The sequence below is a fragment of the Colossoma macropomum genome, unplaced genomic scaffold (genome assembly GCF_904425465.1).
Source record: "Colossoma macropomum unplaced genomic scaffold, Colossoma_macropomum, whole genome shotgun sequence".
Classification (NCBI taxonomy): Eukaryota; Metazoa; Chordata; class Actinopteri; order Characiformes; family Serrasalmidae; genus Colossoma; species Colossoma macropomum.
Window position 1 is genome coordinate 33,636,641 of NW_023494785.1, and position 21,942 is coordinate 33,658,582.

A 21,942-nucleotide genomic window follows, 5' to 3' on the forward strand; every position below is an offset into this window, starting at 1 on the left:
TGTAGTAATAGTAAACTGAGATGACTGGACTTGATAAAATTTTTAAAATCCCCTACATGTCTTCAAGATTTCAACTAATGTCCTGTCACAAAAGATTTGTTGTCATAGAACCACTTTTGGTTCCCTAAAGAACTATGCTTGAAAAAGAGATCTGTGAGGATGAAGTACCTTTTAAAGGTGTAAAGAACCTTTATTAAGTTCTACGCCATTATAAGGCATATTGCTAGAATCTTTACATTATGTGGATGCTCTATAAACTTTAAAAAGTTCTTCACACTCACACATGGTTCCGCTCATTGAAAGGTTTCTTTAGGGAACCAAAAATGATTCTTTTCTGGCATCACACAAAGAACCCCTTTTGGCAGTTTTGTTTTAAGAGTATTCTGTTGCACAATTTTGCAGAACCCTGTAGAATCAATGCTACAGAATGGACACACCTAATAAAAGACACCGCTGATTTCACCATTGATGAAATAAACATTCTTGATGCACTTTAACCCTACTGTATCATAAGGTAAAAGGTGAGACAAAGTAGGCCAGTTATAGGAAAACTTCTGTTTTTAAAGAGCCCATATCCTACATTTTATTGTATTTGATCTTTTTATCTTTTCCTTCAAGGTCAACTTATAACATTTGTATCATTAAAAAAGCAGAGTGGAAACACTCTTTGGAATTTTATATATAATATAAATAGACAGGGCTACATTGCTGTAGGCTGAATAGGTAGATATCACAGAAACAATGAATTTAAAACAGGCTATTTTTGCAGCTTAGTTTCCATATTTGGACTGGACAGTGAACAGTATGTTTTCAAACTTTAACAACATTTACATTTTCCTTTAAACTCATTCATTTTAGAAAAGTGAGAGAAAGGCTGATATGGACCCTTTAAAATTATCTAATTACTTTGGGGTACTGTTTTTTTCCTCATGATGTGGAAGGACAGCTTCTTTTCACAGCACCTTTCCTCTACCAAAATCTGCACAGGACTATTTTTATGGCAACAGCTATATAAACAAAGCCACCATCTCATTTAAACTGGGAGAACCTACCAAGAAGCTTCTTTGCTCTGATGCCTCACTAGTTGGTGGCTGTGATTTTGTAAGTGAGAAATGTACCTAAGTTAAAGGTTAAGCAGAAATCATTTTAATGAAGAGACATCACATTGTTTCACAATTCAGTAAACAAGTATAAGTGGATGGAAGTTAAAGAAAGAAGGGAATGTTGTGTCAGTGAAGATGTGTCCGTGTGTAGGTTTATGCTGCTAGCGTGGAGCAGGTGTCTGATGCGCCTTCATCGTGTTCTTGCTTCTCCAGTTTTCCGTCTCTGACTCTCCAATCCCAGTTGGTGCTGCCATCTGGAGCAGGGACGCACTGCAGCCACATGCCCGACTCCAAAAGCTCTGTGTCTGGGGAAACCAGCTTCCCATCCAGGGTGGCCAGGCTGAAGGTCCTCATGGAGATCTTTGATTCAAGACAACACATACGTAAGACAAACAGCGATTTAGTAGTAGTCATGCACTTCCTGGTTATCTCAGCCAGGGAAGTTTAAAGCCTAAATCTGTGATTACTTTTTAATTGGGTTAACATCTCTATTTATAACAATATATTTCTGCTCTGGCTCTGCCACAAGGCAAGTGTTGGTTATACTAAACACAGTATAAAGGCACATGCGACTGAACGTAAAATTAACCATGCTCTTCGTAATATTAGGTCGTGCCTGAATAGTCAGTCCTCTCTTCAGATCAGTGAATTCGGCTGGTTTTTGAGCAGTGTTATCCCACTTTTCCCATTCAAATTTTGCTAGATGTTTATTATAACACTCATACATGTACTCTGAGTTTGTATATGTAATGTTGATAATAGTAATGAAATGAAATGAAATGAAAATACGCAAAACTATCAGAAAATAATGATGTAGGCATCAGGCAGAGTATTCGTAACCATTTCATATAATAGCTTTCCATGCGGCAGTGTTTAGAGGCATTAAAGTCTTCGGCAATCTGGTTCCTATCAACACACTGTATATTTCTCTAGAAAGGTGCATTTCATATCAGACCACTTATCTTAGATCTTAATGAGTGAATTTTGTATAAATCTTAAAACATTTGGTGGAATTCCCCTTTAAGCAGAGCCCTCCACCTATCTAATGTTCAAGACTTAAAGATGTTTAAAAGTGAGGTCAACCTATCAGACTACCTATGATAATGTGAGACACTGCCAGCTTCTCACCTGTGCACTTATTCCTACAGCAACATGTCCCAGCTTCACCTTCAGCCTCTCTCTGATCCTAAGAGTCTCCCCACTCACATCCTCCACCCAGATATCCACACCAAGACCTTCACACAAACATAAGTGTGTGAAGTTTCAGTAAGCATAGCAATCTACAAACACATCCTAAATGTAGACACATACACAGTGTAGGAATCGTCAGTGAAATTACCTTCAAAGCAGCAAGAAGGCGGCTGATGTGTGGACACTGACCAGTCTACGTTGAAGCTCTGTCCATCTGTAAGGCTACTATAAGAAGAGAACACCCCAGAGCTCAGATCATCTGACCAATCTGAATTCTGTAAAGCATAAAGAAGAGTATGAGTTAATATGTTGATTAATTATAAGGGATGATACAATACTTGAGTTTGCTTGTGTTACACTATGTGACCAAACGTATGTGGACACCTGACCACTACACCTATATGAGCCTGCTGGACATCCCATTCCAGAACCATGGGTATCAATATGGAGTTGATGCCCACCCCCCACACAGCGCCGGCATGCTTTACAGTACTTCAGCCGATGCTTGGCACTGAACATAGTGATATTTGGCTTGTGTGAAGCTGCTCAGGCATGTTGCTTCCAGAGGCAGTTTGGAACTCTATAGGAAGCAAAGCAATTGCGGTTCAGCACCTGACGTCCCCGCTCTGTTTGGAGGTCTACCACTTTGTGGCTGAGCTTTTCTCGCTCCTAGATGCTTCCATTTCACAAAAGAGGTCGCCATCCTCTGACAGTGCCACTGCCAACCTTTGTATATGAAGACTGATTGGCCAAGTGCTTGATTGTATACACCTGTTAGCAATGGGTGTGGCTGAAACACTTGAACTCAATGATTAGGAGGGGTGTCCACATACTTTTGGCCGTATAGTGTATATGTACCTTGTCAGTTAGATCTGGTTCAGAAGCACAGGTGCTGCGGTGACAGGTGAGAGTTAATTTTGAGTTTTGTTCATGTAAGGTCATCTTTCCACCTGCAAAGAGAGAGAGAAGGGGGGCATCAATACTTTTGAATTTATGAACACAGCACACAGACTAAACATTACTATAGCAACTCAAGGTGCTCTAACAAACCTATACGTTAAAGCATTTTGATTTTTAGAGCATTTTTAAAATCAAATCTTTTTCCTTCTGTATAGCAACATATTTCTGAGTGAAACAGTCTCAGATGGTCTCTGAGGCAGCTTAGCGCTTTCACTCAGTGAGATGATTCAGGCCCTGTTCACACTTGGTATTAACATCCGTCTTGAGTGATCTGATCATAAGGGGACTTCAGGACGTGTAGCTGTTCACACTTGGCATTTCTATATGTCTTGAACGCGTCTTCGGTGATTGGATTTCGTGACTGGCGGACGGGTACCATGGGATCAGTCTCTTGCTGCATTTGTTGTCAGACAAAGATGTACCTTGAGTCCGTGTACAATTGAAAGGACTGTTACAGATGTTTAGGCCACATGAACCGCTACACAACTTGTAAACAAACTGTACAATTCTAAAAAAGGGTTTAGTAAAGAAAATAGTTTACTAATGACACTAACTTTCTTTCTTTAGAACGATTTCATTATGTAGAATTCACCTTTAACCTCAGAACAATGACAAGGCAGCTTAAAATATCATAAATACACACTCACTTGCAGTTGTCGATGCTTCAGATTCTTCCTCTGTGTCAGAGTGGTCATCCTCGCTCTTCAGGTACGGTTTATTTTGTGCTTTCGTCCCATAGAGGATCTGCAGGCGGTGGAACGGCTCCCACTCTTCCTCTGCCCAATCGCTGCCCAGCTCTCTCAAACTGTCCAAATCACTCTCTACCTCCTCTTCAGCATCATCTACTTCACTCTCTCCTTCAGCTTCATCCACTGGGCTTCTTGTCTCTCCCTCATAGGGACTCTCTTCATCCAGGACACAGTCTGCCGCTGCATCAGTATCATCCATCTCTTCTGAATCAGCCTCACCTGGGCCTCCACCTGATTCGTGGTCTTCCTGCTCATCTGACACTTTTTCCAGCTCTGTGTAAATGTCGTCCTCATCTCCTCTTTCTTGTCGGGGTTCTCTCTCATCTTCTAAAAGTGTTTGTTTTTTGTTTCTTCTTATGGATGAATATTGCTCTGTTCCCCAGTACCTCTCCATCCACACTCTCATCTTATCTCTTTTCAGCTCCTCCATCCATCCCCCATGGTCCCACTCACTCTCCTCATCAGATTCCCTTTCTTCTGAGTCCGTCTTGTCCTCCTCTTCTGCTCTCTCTCTCCATGTGCTAACCCACTGGATTCTAGGAGCAGAGAAGTCCTGCTGACTGGTGGACGTTGGGGCTGCTATTGCAGAAACAGGGGGCAGAGTCTCCTGGGTTGCTTGGGCGATGAGAGGAGGGATCTCCTGCAAGCTCACTGGTGGGCAGTTCTGAAGCTCAAGTGTGTGAGAGCGGTGAGATAACACCGGATCAGAGAACCCACCCACTACACACGGACAGCCAAAGAGAAACATGTAAAAGTCTATTAGCTAATTGTAGCAGCAGACAGTATTAGTTATACATTTTCATCCACTCAACTTACGTTGGAACAATTGCTCACATACATGTTAGATTTAAAAAGCTATTCATCTGGGCAGTGAGCGTTTAATTACTCACTTTAAAAAAATATATTCACTGCCAAAGTACTGTGAAATTTAATGGTCAACATCATTTTTCTTTAAATAAAAGTTAAATGCATGTAAATGAACCACACATATACTGTATTTTAACACTGCTGTTGTTAAAAGTACAGAAATAGAACAAAAACCACAAACCAACGATCACCTTCATTTCACAGACATTTGTGTCAAGTTTAATGGCTGCTGCTGCTATGATTAATTTAGTAAAACACTATGTCAGAATAACTAGAATACTGGGGAACATACAAATGAAACAAAAACTGAGATACATGAGGTTTGCTGTTTGGTAGAGAGTAAAATGGACTAGCTTGTCTAGAAAAAGGGCCAGTGTGGCAATATTTTCCAACCAAACAAACATGTAGAACCACAAATTGTTAACACTGGTTATTAGTTATGTAAAGGTTTTTCTGCAAAAAGGTTTTAATGCTTAATTTTTTTTTCTATGTAGGCTATGTAAACAGAAATTGTCAATAATATTTTATGAATTAGGATGAGGGCAATAATACATCCATACATAAATGTAGTGTCCCTCAGTAGGTTATGGGTAAGTCAGGGAGGCCGAATGTTACGACACACTGGAAATTAAAGATGGAAACATGTTAAACACTTTTTTTTTAAATAAACAATAGTTTTTTGCAATAGTTTTTGCAACAGCATTTTTGGCAGGAGATGATTATTATGTAAAGCATTTTGTTGCTACAAGTCAGGCTGATGGAAACAAGCAGCCAGGGAACCAAAAATTGTAAATTTTTTATGCATTTTTATTTTACTGCTGGCTATATGCACAGAAAGTGAATGAAAACAGTGTTACATGCTGTCTGTGCAGAATATAGTTATCATTGTAAATGATGTAATATTAAAAGCCAGCTCAGTAGGCGATTATAATGCGAACTACAGAGTAAGGCTCTCAAACACTCACATGTAGAACTTTGTAACTGGATTTGATATTTCTCAGCACAGACTCACAAGACCTCATGGAGTATTAAACCACTTTCCAGCTTGAATTTCAATTAATGAACTGTGTGGCATTGTGCATTGTCTTGTTGGAATATCCATCATTTGTTGTGGTTTTCCTGCTTTAAGTGATCAGTGAATGCTAATAACCTGCTCGTAGAGCTTTGGTGGCTTTCTCCAGCAGTTTTCTTGCAGAGTCTCTCTCCTTTGGCTCCTTTACCAGTCCCCCTCTGATGACCTCACAGGTCAGGGGGTCACAGCCAGGAGGAATCTCCCACAGAGGTGCAGGCTCGCTCACAATCTGCACAACATATATTCATATCAACACATATAACTACATAGACAACTACATCTTACATACAATTTATCAGCCACCCTTCATGTCATTTTTCACTGGTCAGTTTCTGACTATAGGACACCTGTTGGCCAGAAATTATTTAGGTGCTGGACCATTCTTAACCCAGCAGTGAGACTGACTTGGCAATGATAGTGTTTGCGGTACTGATACGAGTGTATGAGTGTTTACACACATCAGCGTCACTGCTATATTATGAATGGTTCACTACCCAAAAAATATCTGACCAACACTGGTCCTGTGTTCAGAAACTGAGCAGTGATGATTAGAGATATAATATGATCTCAACAACAAAGCTGTGGCCTCTAACAAAGTGGTCAGTGATTGTATTTTCTTTAAATAACTGTAGAGGAACTGACTACAATCTACAGTAACGTGCACCTTACTTTCAGGCAGAGTGGGTGAGTGTAGTATCGTGTCCAGGGCTGATGTCCAGTGAGCATGTGAAGGAGCATGCAACAGCTGCTCCACACGTCTGCTTTATCAGAGCGAGGATCTCCCCGCGCCACCTCAGGAGCCATGTGGCTCTCAGTTCCACGCAAACCATTGCCTAAAACACACAGGTACACAAATCAGAACGAAACCTTGTATCTTAAATAATAACTTTACAGTTGAAGGAAAAAACATTCAGTTAATAACATGACTTTTTTCAAGTAGTTGTGGATGTTTTCTGTTGGTCCGATCATCATGAAATCTTAACTGAATGCAAAGGGTACAAATTATACAAAAAAGTAAAAAAATGCTACAAATATGCACATCTCTTACTTATTTCTTTGGATGCATGTGTTTTTGCACATGGGATGGGGTCTCACTTTGGCTTGAGCATACTTGACTCAAACAGTATAACCATTATATCCTTTCAGGTGCCAAAAATCATGTTTCTCCATAGACATTCATTCAAAATTACTTCTATTTCATCATTTGTTTTGTATAAAGCTTAAAAAAATTCTTGTCTCTTAGCTTTTACATCATAAGTCTTGCACAGAGCAACACTGTTCACTACTGTCATTACCACTGAGATGAAGAACCAAAGAACTTGTAGTTTTTTTTTAAAAGCTACTTCTACCTACAAGGCATGTCATCAGAGGGGGGTTTTCCTGGTCTTTAAATTGGAAATTAGAAAAATGTCCACTCTGAACTGCACCAAAGTTTACATTACATGTAGTGATTATTAAATGTTCCATTTTGGCCAGAGTGCCCCTTTAATACGGTATGTCAAGTACTCATTAGGCTTCGAATGGTTTGTGATGTCTCTCTGGTGCTGCATGTGTGAAATAATTTGATATGTCCTGTCATCACACCTCTAGCAATGTGTTTATCGCAGAGACTCATATCCCAATAACGATTAAAATACGATTTATTGTACAGTCCTAAGTTAGTCACATTAAATTTACACCTCACTTGCTCAATTATTCCGGAAGAAAATACCCAAGAGCCAAAACAGTCAGGGTCTAGGATGCATCTATATGGGTGTGCATGTGCCACTCAACAAATCTCATTGGAACAGTGCACACATGTTTGTGGAAATCTTACCTCTGAATGTCTTGGTGCTGCATCCAGTTTTGTCCAACATCTCAGACAACCCAAAATCACACAGGAAACACTCCCTCCGGTCCTTTGAAAGCAAAACATTATCCACTGCAAGCACACACACATATATACAAACAAATGTTTATTGAGCTTACAGTGGAAGATGGAGAAAAAATGGACACTCATAAAAGTTTGTCCTCATCACTGCTACTAATGTGCAGTACTCATTCTGTACCATATGTGGGTGCTGTTTCATCACTGTTGATTTGCAAACAAACTTAATAAAGACATGGTGTAATATAGTTAGAATACTGTGCAAACTTCTGCTTATTAGTAAATCACAGAAAAAAGACCTTCTTGCTCACCTTTAATATCCAGGTGTATGACTTGTCTGCTGTGTAGGTGTTCGAGAGCCTGTAGCACCTGACTGTGGTAATAAAGAGCCATGTCTTCAGGAAGGCTACCTCTTGCTTTTAGTAACTGGGCTAGTGAACCTAAGAGAACGACAGAGAATGAGGGAGAGAGAGAGACTGAAATATTACAGATGGGTGTACATCTGCTGGCTTTACCCTTAATATCTTGTAGGTAACACTGATAACTTTAACTTTGTAGGTAACAGTGATTAATTTAAATATGTTTATTAGCAGCATACATTCACCAGCCACATAAAGTGGCTGGTGAATGTATGCTGCTAATCTTACAGGTCTTTATCTTACAGGTCCACTATATGGACACCTCACCTTTTTATTTTGGATATTTTGAGAAGAACTAGTTAATTAGAAAACCAGTTAATTAGACTATTATGCTTGGGAATAGCTGATGATAAAAGAGGAAAAGAATGACCAATTACAAGATGGATGGATACAATCAGAGGAATCATGAACAGGCCATAAAGAACCCTGAAGACCCAAAGAGAAGATAGCATTTCTCCAGAATATTCTATCCATATGGTTACCAGGCACTTAATAATAAATAATAAGCACAATTTGTCAGCTTCCAACGCATCCATCAATGGTCAGATTTTGGCTACAGGACCACAACTGACCAGATGTTATCTGGGTTGTGGATCACAGCAGTGACAGTGACATGGTAGTGGCACAGTAGTGTGTGTGGTGCTGGTGCAAATATACACATGCCAACATCACATCCAGCCAAGAGCAGCTGCGTGGTCAGAAACTGGTCATTGTTGATGGGCTGGAGAATGGCTGACACAAACTGTGCATGGCAAATGATGAGCACCAGCAAGGTAGAGCCAAGGTAGGGTCTCAAATAAAGCTGATGAATGTGTTTTCACAGCAACCAGAATTCACCTGTTTTAAGGTCCATGAAGAGGACGACATTGAGCCCCTCTCTCACTGCCCCGTATAGCTGGAGCACATGTGGGGAGTCCAGTCTGCTCCATGTCCCCACCTCCTCCCAGCTAAAACTGCACAGGGGAATCTGTAGATGGTAGATTGTACAGTGTTAGAATTAAACGGTAACCGACCAAATAAACTAATGTTTGACCAGTGTTTTCGATTAAAAAGTTACTTTAATTTTAGCGAGTTTTTTTTTTTTAATCAACTTGAGAACCGTTTTTGAATTGTACGCATGAGGGCGCAAGAGCACAACTTATCCGGGTTTTCTGGACTCGACTCCACTCAATTTTAACAGAAAGCCGGAGCCATTGATAAAGGAATGTAACAGAGACTAAACCATCCTAAATCTAGTGTACACCACTGTCCCAACTAGGATATTTAGCTACATGAGTGCTAAGGTAGGCTACGGCTAACTTTTTTGAACGTCATGTTGCTTCTTTTGAGTGAAGCCTTAAGCTACAGCCTCCAAACGTTAACCAACGGTTAGCCTTTGTAACCTAACTAACTTAGTCCCATAACAAAAAGCTTACAAGCTGCGATCTACCGACGTTATGTACTGCGATGAAGTTGGTTTCATATTCGCATATTCGGATTCCTTTCTTCGAACGGCGCATGCAAATGTTGCTACTTGCAAATTATCGTTGCTTACACCCAAGACGCGCAGTTACAAGTTCATAAGGGCCGGAAATGTTTGCCTTTTGAAAACCGCGGGAAACGTTGCTTTCTCCGGGCTGCAGTGACCTCCGCGAGAGCTAAAGGGCCGTCAAAATACATTACAGTAAAGACGCAGGTAAAGATCAGCGGGGAAAACGCACTTAGCGTTTATTCTATTACAATTAAGATTTATGAGCCACAGTAGGCCTTTTAGCATATCACAGTGATCAGTTAGATGTTTTAGAAAAAGCTGTATTTATAATTATTGCTCTGTTAACAAAAGAAAAATATTGGAAAACACTCCAATCTATGACATGATTTGTAATTACCAAGTTGTTGGACTCACTTGACTGAATTATTTGACAGTCATTAAGTTTCTCCATGTTGCACAACAAATCTGAATATTTAATATTTTCTAGGAGTAATATGTGCTACTGACAGCAGGCGTTTAAAATGGGTACTGCAGTCCAAATTCAAAATATTGGAAAGAGTTGTCTGAATTTTCCCATTCCACCTTAAATGATGCAGCACTGACATTCTAGCACTTCAGGTGCCAGTATGTAACTGCTGCAACTTTTAAGGTGCAATGGGAAAATTCGAGCAAGAAGCTGGCAAATATGAAGCTAACTTCAGCTTCGTCTGCCTTGATAACCCACCTGCATACGGACCACCGAGTATGAATGTGATTACCTGTTCAGGAGAAAATTTGCGAACTCTGCATCCGTCTTTAAGTCTAAGCTGTCTCCATCTTTCAAATGCATTGCCAATATTTACTATGTCTCTGGTCATGGAGCTTTTTAGAAGGATGCAGAGGCTTTTTAGGTCAGAATCCAGTTCGTTTGCTTGCTTCCATGGCTGCTGCATGCCATGTTTGCCTGCCAGTGCGTTTCGTATCTGGCAACCCGGGGTGTCAAAATGGCACTGGAAAATGGGCAGTGGGCAGGATCTTTACGCTCCGGCAACAGAAATTTGAAAGGAGAACATACTGGCCATAGCACTGTTGTCACAGAAGCCAGTATTTCATCTTAGTCTGTTTCCTTAATCTCTGATGACATATCTTGGTCATTTTATGATTTATGTAAGTAACGCTAAGTAACGTTAGGCTGACTTATGTTGCTGTTGGTGGCGTAACTAGGATATTATGGGCCTCAGTGCAAAAAACAATGAATACCCCCCCCAACAAAAATTACAGTTTGAAGTTATTTATTATGAAGGTTAGATGAATACTAATAAGTAATAATGTTGCTTCTCTGTTTAGTATTTTTCAGACACCACAGCTCGCCCTGTTTCTCTTTGCCGCTTCCATGGTTTGTGACCACAGGTTTAAAGTTGAATTCAGCGCAAAGTGAAATCAGAGATTAGGTTTGTTCAACTTCACTGATCAGAGGTTCAGAGACCGATCAGTGCCTGACTTGGTAAGTTGCATGCCAGTTAGTTTTTTTTGTTTGACTTGCAACGGCACAGCCGGCGCATCACGAAGACAGTTGCATTACAATCTTGTGGGAGTGAAGCAGCACAGTTGTCCACCACCCAATTGCGCAAGCTGAGAGGCAGCTTGATGACAACAGAGTTTAATCCTCGTTGGCTAGAAGCTCAAGCAACGACCATTTGGTCACAGACTGTGTTCAGTACAGCATGTAGCTGATTAAAATGTGTTGGGTTTGTGGTTATTTGTTGTTTGAAATTATATTCTTAAAGAAATGTTATATCTAATGTGAACCTCTGGCCTGACGCTTCTTTCTCCGCTCTTTCCCAACAGCAACTGGCTACTTTAACCAACTGCCAAAGCGAGGCATCATTCATCTCAAATATAAGTAAAGATGGCACTCCTCTTCTGTTTGGCATTGGGGAGAAGCATAACACCCAGCTTGGCCAATCAAATCAGACCTCGTAAATTATAAGCTAATCATATCTGACCTTAACGTCTGTGAAGCTCTTCCAAGTTTTACAACAGTTCTCACCAGAGAATGGTTGTGTCCGAAACTAAAGGGAGCTGTCTCATAAGCCAGTGCCTTATTAGACAGTGTTGTGATGAAGGTACCTGCAACTGAATCGCTTTTGAGATGTGCTTCAAAGGCATCAAATTGTTGCCAAGATACAGAGAGCTAATTTCTAGTTGTTATCGTTTGACGTTAACATCTTTTACCCAGATGTGTGTCTTTTAAGTAGGCTATCATGTCAAACTTTTTCTAACTAAAATAAAAAGTATTGTACAAAAACTGGTCTCTCTCCTCTGCTGTCCGCTAGTGTCTTCTCATAATTTTTCCAAACCGCATCGGTACTGACAGAGAGGATTTTGGGATATGTAAGGCAGCGACAGATACATCTATGCTGCATTCAAAAATGGCTGAACAGAGAAACCTCAGCAGATGGGATTTTGTACAAACATTCAACAAACACAGTTTGTTAATGCGTCAGCATTTTTAAAAAGAAGAATGCATTCAATTCCTGAACACAGGAGCATAAAACATTAACAACGCTGTTATATTTTTGAACTCAAGTTATGAAGACTTTATAACAGTGCCTCGTACATTTACGACGTTGGTGAGCGCAAACTGCTTGACTCAGCCAATGAGCTGATCAGCTCGCTAACCAATCAGCTGGTTAGCGAGCTGATCAGCTCATTGAGTAGCAGTAGCATCCTTCTGCTCAAAACATGTTTGCTATAAAAAAAAATAAAAAAATACACAGGAATGTTTTTGCCTTTTTTAGTGAAATACGTTCTTCTACTTTCCAAAATTAAAGGAGGGTTTGGGAAAATGCTTTGAAACTATTTTAACTTTTTGTTTTTTAGCCGTTTACCTTCATTTACCCCCATTCATTTAGGATTTGCTTGTGGGCGCACTATGGCATTAGTCATGGTTTTGCTATAACGTGAGAAATAGGAAGTGGCCAGGTTCCCCTTAAACCAGCTCTGGTAGCACAAAGTTATTAATGTTAGTGCTTCACAAAACTTAGTTTTGATCATTACTTATCACTGCTGTCATAATATACTGAAATACTGATAACATGAAATACTGATGGTTACAAACTGCAGCTGTTTAGTCCTGCATATACTTGCACTTCAGTGGAGTGTTACTGCTATAGTTAACCTTAATACCATTCAGAGTCGCTGTTAGAGACATTTTTATGGGTTACTGCCTCTGATATTGTCTGTTACAAGCTGTTGTGTAACAAGAACATGCCGTTAATCATCTGAAGAATCTGAAATCATCTGAAGATTCTTAAAGTAAATTAATGAGAAAGGAACACCGTTTGGATGTTTGCTGACTTGCCAGTTAGTTAAATATGCGCTACTTTGTTACTCTAGTATAAAACAATGGAACTGCTATCAGTAAAGCAGATTTGACATGAATAAGCCCACTTTGGCTAGCTAAGTTAAATCTTTGAGAGTCATGAGTTGTTTAAAGATTAAAGATTTTAAGATTATCAGGCATTCGCCATTTACTACCATTCACTCACCCAGTTACGCTTTTTAGACCAAGCGTTGCTGTCTTCCTCTGGTGGAGGGTCTCTGTCGAAATTTAACACTACTACCACTACTACTTCATTTTTCATGTTCTCGCATTCACTTCCACTGAAGACTTTAAGATAGAATTAATGCGTAACTACACTGCATTCTGGTAAAGTCTGTTTAAAAACAGCACAGTTTTGCAAAGTAAAATCATTTTACCCTTTTCGCAGCACACGTAAATCCTGTTTGTTTGTCTCGGATGCTGAACACATCACCATATGAGCCATTCTGTATGTTTCGAAGCAAGGAATATTCCCGTCCTTCCCGATATTCCGAGTTCTTTGCCTGTAAAAACTAAAAGATAAGCATTGTGCCATTCTGAGTAACTTCTCTGAACAGACTTAAAGAAAGTAATGACATTGGAGGAAAACAGTATATTATAAAGCATTCTTTTCCATCAGTTTTAATTTCATACCTTTTGTGGATGGAAGAGAAAGCCTTCACTGACATTTAGCTTTTCCTGATCTCGGTCCTGTGCAGCCTCTTTCACCATCTCCCGGAAGAACAGGGAGAAGCGGCAGCAATCAGTGTGAGTCACAACACCCCGGAGTTCATTCAGGGTTAACTCAGAGTCATCCTTAAGGCAAGGAAAGCCTGTTCCACCATCCATTGTTTGACTTCGGTAAAGGTTTTTATCCACGTCACTGCTCTCAGTCCAAGCATTGTACAAATCGTAGGAGTCTTCTTGAATATAACTGATAGGTGAGTCGTATTGGCCTGCGGCAAAAGGACCTTCAGAGTCCAAGCTGCTGCTTCGTTCCACAGTGCCATAGGAGGATTCCGAGCCACAATCCGCAGTGTAGCAAGAAGCATCTGAGCCGGAACTTAACCTGGACGAGACAGAACCCCACTGGGCCTCGGCCAGGCTGTCTAGAGAGTCCACGCTAGCCTCAGCTCCGTTTGAGTCAAAGCTGCTCTCCCAGTCTGCATAGGCAGAGGGAGAATCCGAGTCACAGTCGCATCTGAAGGATTCACAGGAATTATCCGATCCTACAACGGCTTCTATGCTGTAGTCTGGCATGTCAAAACATGAGCTGTCCTCGGTATACATACACAATGCTTCAGTGTCACTGTTAAAAGAGTTCAGTCTTTTCTTTATTTTACAAGCCCCACCTTTCTTTCTTTCCATTGTGTTGTAAGAGCCATCTTCTCTTTGTGGAACCTCTGTATAGAGACAATCGGAGTCACATTCTCGCAGCAAACTGCAACAGATGGAGTCACAGCCCTTGATGCTCTCAGCGTAAATGTACACAGATTCAGGGTCAGAATTTAGTTCAGCACAGCCTGACCCTCCTCCATTACTAGAGTAAATGTCTGAACAGCAGCCCACTTTAAGTCTGTGGAGGCAAAGCCCTACTGCACTGGACAAAGGACACTCCAAATATTGGCTCCTGTGGTGAGGAAAAGCTGAGGCTAAAGTGGCACAATGTTCCCGAGATTCATACTCTGGCCTAGAGCAAACTTTGACAGTACTGTGGGGGCTGGAGTGATTGTCCTCCTGCTCAGGGAATATCAGAGGAGGTGCTCTCTTCTCCTCTTCCCCATTTAGTGATTTCTTCACTATTCTGTCCCTCCAGCGTTGTTGTCCTTGTCCATCAGCCTCTTTATGTCTCTCCCTTCCATCGCCAGTTCCCTCTCTGTGCTCTTTGTTGTGTATTCTGAGGGAGGGAGTCACACTGTGGGTGTCTCTCGGATGCATAAGTAATGCCACAGTCTCCGATGAGCTTCGCATTAGCGTAATGAGACAAAACCATTAAACATGGCAACAGACCTTTAGAATTAAAGCCAGATTTAAATGTGTCGAAATGCAAGATGTTTGCTTTGTGAATTTTGCACTGGATATACAAGGCAAAGGTAACTAACAAGTACTAGGAGTACACAGTGTGGGGAAACAAGTATTCTGACACTCTATTGTTATTTAATATACTCCTGGAACATATTTCTGCTTTAAATTTACACACAAACTTTCAGTGGGAGTCAGGAGAAGCTAACCAATGCAAGCACCTTCACCTTCTTTTTTAGAAACCAGTAGTTTGGCTGTATGTGTGGAAACATCATCTCCTCTCCAGATTATGTTTCTTGGCTGAGGAAATTTTCCTCTAATACCTCCTGGCACATCGCTCTGTTACTGTTTCCTTCAGTGACATGTAATGCTCCAGTACCACTGGCAGAGAAACAGCACCATATTGTGTTGTGCCCTCCTCCATACTAAACTGCGGGATGATACGCAAAGACCTTCTTTCTCCAAACGTACAACTCAACGTCGAGCTGAATTACCGTCAAAGAGCTCCAAAGAGTTCAATGTTCCAAAAGAGCTCTAAATGATCTAAATCAGGGGTGTCCAGTCTTATTCGCAAACTGCTGGTGTGGCTTCAGGTTTTCATTCCAAACAAAGTGGAGCACACCTAAATCTCTGTGTAAAATCAGTTGGTCTCAAACAACTGATCAGGTGTGCTCTTTTGTTGGAATCAAAACCTGCAGCCCCACTGACCTTTGCGGATAAGATTGGATATTTGTGGTCTAAATGCTCATGTGAAAATTTTATATATGCATCTGTGTGCTTCTTCTTTCAGCAGAAAAGCTTTGCGTGTGGTGTAGGAATGAAGATAACTGGAGGGCAATAAATTGCCTACTGTACTCTCTGTAGATAGAGAATGTTGTGAAATTGTATTACACCAGTTGTATTAAAAGCGATGTTTAAGGGATGCGTAATCTTGTCCCTGAGAACTTTAGGAATCTCATTCAACTTCACCATGATTGCTACTTGTTGCCCAAAATCTTCCCAAGCAGTGGCAAGGTCTTTCAATAATGAAAGCAGGTGCAATTTGCATGAGACATTTCAACTACATTGAAGTCTGGCTTTAATTCTAAAGGTACATTGACACTGTGTGCATAAATTTAAAATGGAAGTGTGTTAACAAAAGCAAAAGTGTCTGAATACTTGTTTCCCCTCACTATACAGCCGCCAATTAACGTCACAAACAGCATACCAATATCATCAAATACTTGCCTGAAAGCATGCTGCATTAGCGTGAGATGTTTAAAAGCATGTAGTTTCTGACATATTGTTACCTAAAAATGCACAAAAATAACTTGCTAAACATAACACTAAAAAGACAGCAATATCAGCTTAAATCATCTTAAAGCCTGAACGCTGTACATACTTTTGTTTATTTGAATAGACAAAATAATATCATACAGCGTCTAAAACCACATAAGTAAGTTTGTTTGCTGTCATGTCACAACTCTGTGCCTTGGCTCTCAAGTGAAGCGACTGTCTTAAGGGTTTGTGCGGCTCTCTGGGTGTTTCCTCTCCCTATATCATTCAGTGAGCTGCTCTCTTGGTGTTTTCTTTCATGCTGTTGTTCAGTGTTGTGCTGTTTGTTTCTCTCCCCCCAATCTGATCATTCTGTGTGCTCCTCTAGTTGCTTCATCTCCTTCTATTTCTTCTATTTATGTTCAGCTCTCTGGGTGGAAATGCTTGCCAGCGGAAGCAGCTCGCATATACATAGTTGGGAAGTTAGTGCTCACCTCCAAAAAAAAATCACTGACATTGCATAAGCAGCAGTTTGAAAATATGTGATGGCTAGCCCTCCACTCTTGGTACCATTGCGAGATAAAAGGAAGAAGGAGCTAGTGGGTGGACTTGGCAATGACTTAAATGAAGAATAAATTGGGCGAACAAAAAAAACCTTAGTTTGAGGCAAGTGTATGACGATTTAAGTATACAGTTTTTTTTTATAATGTTATAAGCTTGACTTTTGGCCAGATTATACCTTTAATATAATGACCAACAGAAATAGTTTGTTAAAGGGGAACTCCACCGATTTTGCAAAATTACTTAATCATTCAACCGTTTAGATGTAAACAAAATCATTCGGAGTGGTTTGGTGTGAAGTGCGCCTTTCTAGAGAAATTTACCAAGTCAAAATTGTTCACCATTATAGTACTAGGAACCAGACGTCCGTATGTCTACACTACAAATATCACCATTTTATCTGCTATCCAAAATGACCAGTGAACTTGTATGTGTCTTACAAGGTTTTATATGTCACGCTGATAATAGTAAAGTAGTGGTAAATTCGAAAAAATACGTTTTGGGGTACTATTTTTTCCTTACAACGCCCTGCATGTACCTCTCTTCCCTGCACGCCTTTTGTGTTGTTTGGGTTTGGCGGTGTTGCGTCACTCGGTGTGACCAAAACTCAAGAGCTTATGTGAGTAACGTTATTCATCAGAGGAGCTGCGATAGATTACAGTTGCACCTCGCTGTCCTACCCCATAAATTGGTGAGCAGAGTAGCAAGTAGTTTGTTTGTGACACCGTCAATTTTCATTCGCCCTGGGTTCTTCTGCTTCGGCGCTGGCAGGTTTTCATTATCTGTCTGTCTGTCTGTCTGTCTATCTATCGATCTATCTATCTATCTGTCTACCTCCCTCTCTCCCTCGTTTGCTCTCCCTTCTTCAAGCCACTACAAGTCATTTGTGAGTTCTGGTTCAAATCAATATAGCTCTACGACATTTTGGAAACAGATCTAGTCGAAGTCCTCCACACACTTTGCCATCTTCTAAAAAAGGTAAGAAAACTGTAAAAATGAACTAAACAAAGCTGCTGCCGGCACTGTATCTGATTCAGCTCCCCCTCAAATTCACGTTCCCTTTGATAAATCACGCCCTCGGGCGCGCGCACTCACTGAACAAAAAACGACAAGCAACACTGGAACTACAGAAAGCAAAAAAGTTCAAAAAACGATCGAAAGGTGTTCTCACCCGATCCCCAATATAAATTCACTGTTCGGTAAATGTACGCGCCCAAGGACCTGACTTGTCAAAGGGAACGTGAATTTGAGGGAACTTAATTGGAAACAACACCAGTGTTAGCCGTGTTGAATGGCTGTAGCCACAGACTACTAACTACAAAAGCACGTTAGCTGGCGGGCATTGATCTCAGTTGAGAATGCGGTTTTGACAGGAAACACACAAGTAATCCTGGAGTAATAATTTATATTAAAAATACGTTATAGGCCAAAACTTTATAATAAAACTATCACAAAACAATGTCTCAGCTATCAAAGCAATGCATTTATAACCATTTTGTGTAATAACGGGAATGCTTCGGACGTCTGGTTCCTAGTGCTATAATGGTGAACAATTCTGACTGAATTTCTCTGGAAAGTTTCACACTGAATGACTCTGAATGATTTTGTTTACATCTAAACCATTGAATGATTAAGTCATTTTGCAAAATCGGTAAAGTTCCCCTTTAAATAGCAGTGCAGTCTCACTATTTTGGAAACACCCTTATGAATGTATGAGTATACCTGCTTCTGAATTGAGATTGAAACAAGTTGTGTTCCACAAGGGATGGGCTAAATTCTTGCCACCGCCCACCTGAAACAGACAAAATACAAACATCAAAAAAAAAAAGTTGGGAAAGTATGTGAAATGGAAACAAAAACAGAAAGAAGTGATTTGTAAATCCATTTAACCTGTATTTAAACAAAAGAATACAAAGACAAGATATTTAAATGTTTTATCTCATTAACTTCATTGTCTCTAGCCTGCAACATGTTCCAAAAAAGTTGAGGCAGTAGCAATTTAAGACTAGGAACATTTTACAATGTTCAGAAGCATCTTAAAACAGGTTATGCAGTCATGCTTGAGATTCGCCACTGGATATGACCACATGAGTTTGGGATTACCTTGAAAGACTTATCAATAAACACAGTCCCTGCATCCACAGATGCAAATTAAGATTGTACTGCGCACAGTGGAAGCCATATGTTAGCAACGTCCAGAAATGTAGCCGACTTCTCAAGCTCATCTGAAATTTGGCTGATGCAGTGTAAACGTGTACTGGGGTCTGACAAGTTAACTTTTCAATTTATAGAAAATAATAAATGGTATATTCTCTGTACCAAAGAAGAAAAGGACCTTCTAGATTGTTACCAGCATAAAGGTCAAAAGCGAAGATGTGTTATAGTGGTGTATTAGTACACATGGCATGGGTAACTTGCACAGAATAGGCACCATTTATACACATTTTGGAGCAATGTATGCTGCCTTCTACAGAGTGTCTTTTTCAGAGACATCCATGCTTCTTTCAACATGGCAGGCCAATTCTTACTGTTTTCAATGTAATACAGTTCAAAAATAATAACTTGTGTATTTTTTATTAGTATTATTTTACATACTGTCCCATTTTTTGGAATTGGGATTTGTATAATAAGCACCGCCAAAAAGTATGAGCAAGCTAAGCAATATACTGGCAGGAAAAACTAGTGCATAAGGAAGAAACAGAGACAAAAACCAAGACTCAAAGAGGAAAACCACCAGACAGTGAAGTTAATGGTAAACTCACACTCATCCTTCTCTGACACATCTTGTCATATATGTGATTTATTTTCCTTCTCTCAAATGCCAAGAGCCTCCTGTTCTCCATGGTGTTACTATTTATGCAAAGCTCACTCAGAACAATCACATCACTGCTGCAAGAAGACCAAATTATTGTTATGATGTTCTTACCCTCTGTCTGGGCAGCAACAGCTGTTATGCCAGTCTCCTCTGTGCCGGTCTCCTGCATTAGAGTCGCGGTTTCTGTCTGGATCATGGGGTCATGACCCATATCTGTGACTGAGTTGGACGTGTCCTCAGCAAGGTAGGCCATGGCTGAGGCCTCAATACTGCTGCTCGAGTGGAACATGGTGGGTATGGCCATTCCTCTGCTCTAACTGATAAAAAGACAGCCAGACCATGAGATGGAGAGATACAAAGGTAAAATAGGAAACGTCAATTAGTGAGTCATACAAATTTCCACTCAGTTAACAACATAGTGAGCCATTAGCATGGAATGTTGACGATGACAAATGGACTGCGCTCTCTCTCATTCACTTCTTCACATTGTGTCTCCTCCACACAGAGCTGTGTGTGAATGAGGGGGTCAGTGGTGGGGGCGACGCGGGCAGGCGTGTATTAATAGCACCAAGAGGTTTTGGCATACGCAGCACTGCATGCCTCTCTAATCCCTCAGCTGTTTTAGTCACTCTTTCTTTTCCTAACACATACACTCCCCTGTCCCTCTCTTGCCAGGTCCAGTCAGCTGTCTCACTCCCACTCTCTCTTTTTTTTTATCCTTTCTTCTAGTCTGCTCTCCCCTTTCCGTTCAGCTTTCTCTTTCGCCCCCTGTAACCCTCGTCCTTCTCCTCCTCTGCCATTTTTCCATCAGGGCAATGCACCATAACTATGCCTTCACTTCTTCAATGCACTCTGTCTGCTCTTAAAGAGACACTCTCTAAAGAGACATTTCTCTAAAGCCCTAAGACATGACAGACGGTCCAACTTAAAGACATTGCAAATGCAAAACCTCAGAATTTTACAGGAGAAGGCAAAAAAACTTTTTCCTAAAGTTAGACCATTTCCTTTGCACACAATGAACAGGACAACTGGCATGTTTAAATTCTGTAAAAGTCAAAAGAATATGCATGTGCTCATTTGTACATACACTGATCAGCTATACCATTAAAACCACCTTGTTTCTAAATTCATTGTCCATTTTATCATATTCCACTTACCATATAGGTGCAGTTTGTACTCCTACAGTTACGGGCTATAGTCCATCTGTTTCTCTGCATACTTTGTTTTTACCCTGTTCTTCAATGGTCAGGACCCCCACAGAGCAGGTGGTGTATCATCATTAGCACTGCGGTGATACTGACGTGGTGGTTTTAGTGTGTGTTGTGCTGGTATGAGTAGATCAGACACAGCAGTGCTGCTGGAGTTTTCAAACACTCACTGTATCCACTCACTGTCCACTCTTTTGTCAAATGATGGTTACATGCAGTTAGACCAGACAAGGCATATTAGAGTGGACATTTTGTTCTACAGATAGCATAGCACTATTCCTCATGCTCTACACTATTTAGTCTCACACATATTCTGACCTCTCTCACCTGAAACACATAAAAACACACAACATAAGCAGACATAACCCACCCATAAAAACTGCAGACAAAATTATGGTTATAAAAGTTGGTTACATATACTACGGACAAACCAGAGGAAAACAGCCAATAAGTTCAGTCCAGCCTCGCAACGTCAACTGTTAAGATGGTGGTTCTTCTCAGCTTACGCAAACTTGGAAGACAAAACAGAACCTCTGCTCTTCTCGTGGTTCATTCACTCCAGCTCTTAACAGTGCATCTGATTGCGCTTTAGCCGGTACAAGCAAGAAGCCCACACATGCACCCACGCTCTCTTGATGGAACCTAATCCCACTGGCTCCTGGCCAACCAGGAATATGTGTGTCAGACGACCTGAGTGGCCAACTGAGCTCCTAGTTGCCAAGTGCTCAAAATAATTTCAAAACATTAATAAAAATGACAGCCTTTTCACTATTTTACTTTCTTATTCGCCTCTTTTAAGCATCTGTTTTTATCTATCCGTCATACGACAGATGGCTAATACAGCCTTCTCCCCAAGGCCTTGTAAAAGTCGCCCCCAGATATTCCATCTATCCTCACAAACATAACTCACATACCCCTGACTCACTCACCAATCACTGCACAACACGTGCCATAGCAACCAATCGGGGTCTTTGTTTACCAAAACAGTCGTAAATGAAATCAGTGAGTCATCAGGTAAATGGTTTTGAAGGATTTATTTT

The 21,942-nt window shown here is 40.6% G+C and overlaps 1 protein-coding gene across 5 annotated transcripts; it reads right to left on the bottom strand.

The window, feature by feature from the left end:
• Positions 1-926: 926 nt before the first annotated feature.
• On the bottom strand, positions 927-21,826 carry LOC118822540. Of its 5 annotated transcripts, none has more exons than XM_036591673.1 (16): positions 21,334-21,826; positions 21,221-21,229; positions 19,806-20,011; positions 18,602-18,671; positions 13,697-15,005; positions 13,441-13,575; positions 9,066-9,195; positions 8,121-8,249; positions 7,759-7,863; positions 6,612-6,775; positions 6,021-6,171; positions 3,902-4,723; positions 3,153-3,244; positions 2,443-2,569; positions 2,232-2,338; positions 927-1,463 (listed from the first exon to the last, which is right to left on the bottom strand). In XM_036591673.1, the coding sequence occupies exons 3-16, from the start codon at positions 19,996-19,998 to the stop codon at positions 1,257-1,259; spliced, it is 3,741 nt and encodes a 1,246-aa protein (XP_036447566.1). In that variant the 5' UTR covers positions 19,999-20,011; positions 21,221-21,229; positions 21,334-21,826; the 3' UTR covers positions 927-1,256. The 5 variants fall into 5 exon arrangements, with proteins under 5 accessions (XP_036447566.1, XP_036447558.1, XP_036447574.1 ...); XM_036591665.1 differs by having other exon boundaries at positions 20,852-21,229; XM_036591681.1 differs by lacking the exon at positions 21,221-21,229 and having other exon boundaries at positions 21,409-21,826.
• Positions 21,827-21,942: the final 116 nt, after the last annotated feature.

Bases quoted from the DNA above. Each gene is read 5' to 3' on its own strand.
- LOC118822540 (XM_036591681.1), bottom strand. From the start codon at position 19,998: ATGGCCATACCCACCATGTTCCACTCGAGCAGCAGTATTGAGGCCTCA. The intron at 15,006-18,601 runs GTATACTCATAC...GCTAATGCGAAG, and splicing joins CAATCTCAATTCAGAAGCAG to CTCATCGGAGACTGTGGCAT. The intron at 3,245-3,901 runs GTGAGTGTGTAT...CTCTCTTTGCAG, and splicing joins TGAAGCATCGACAACTGCAA to GTGGAAAGATGACCTTACAT.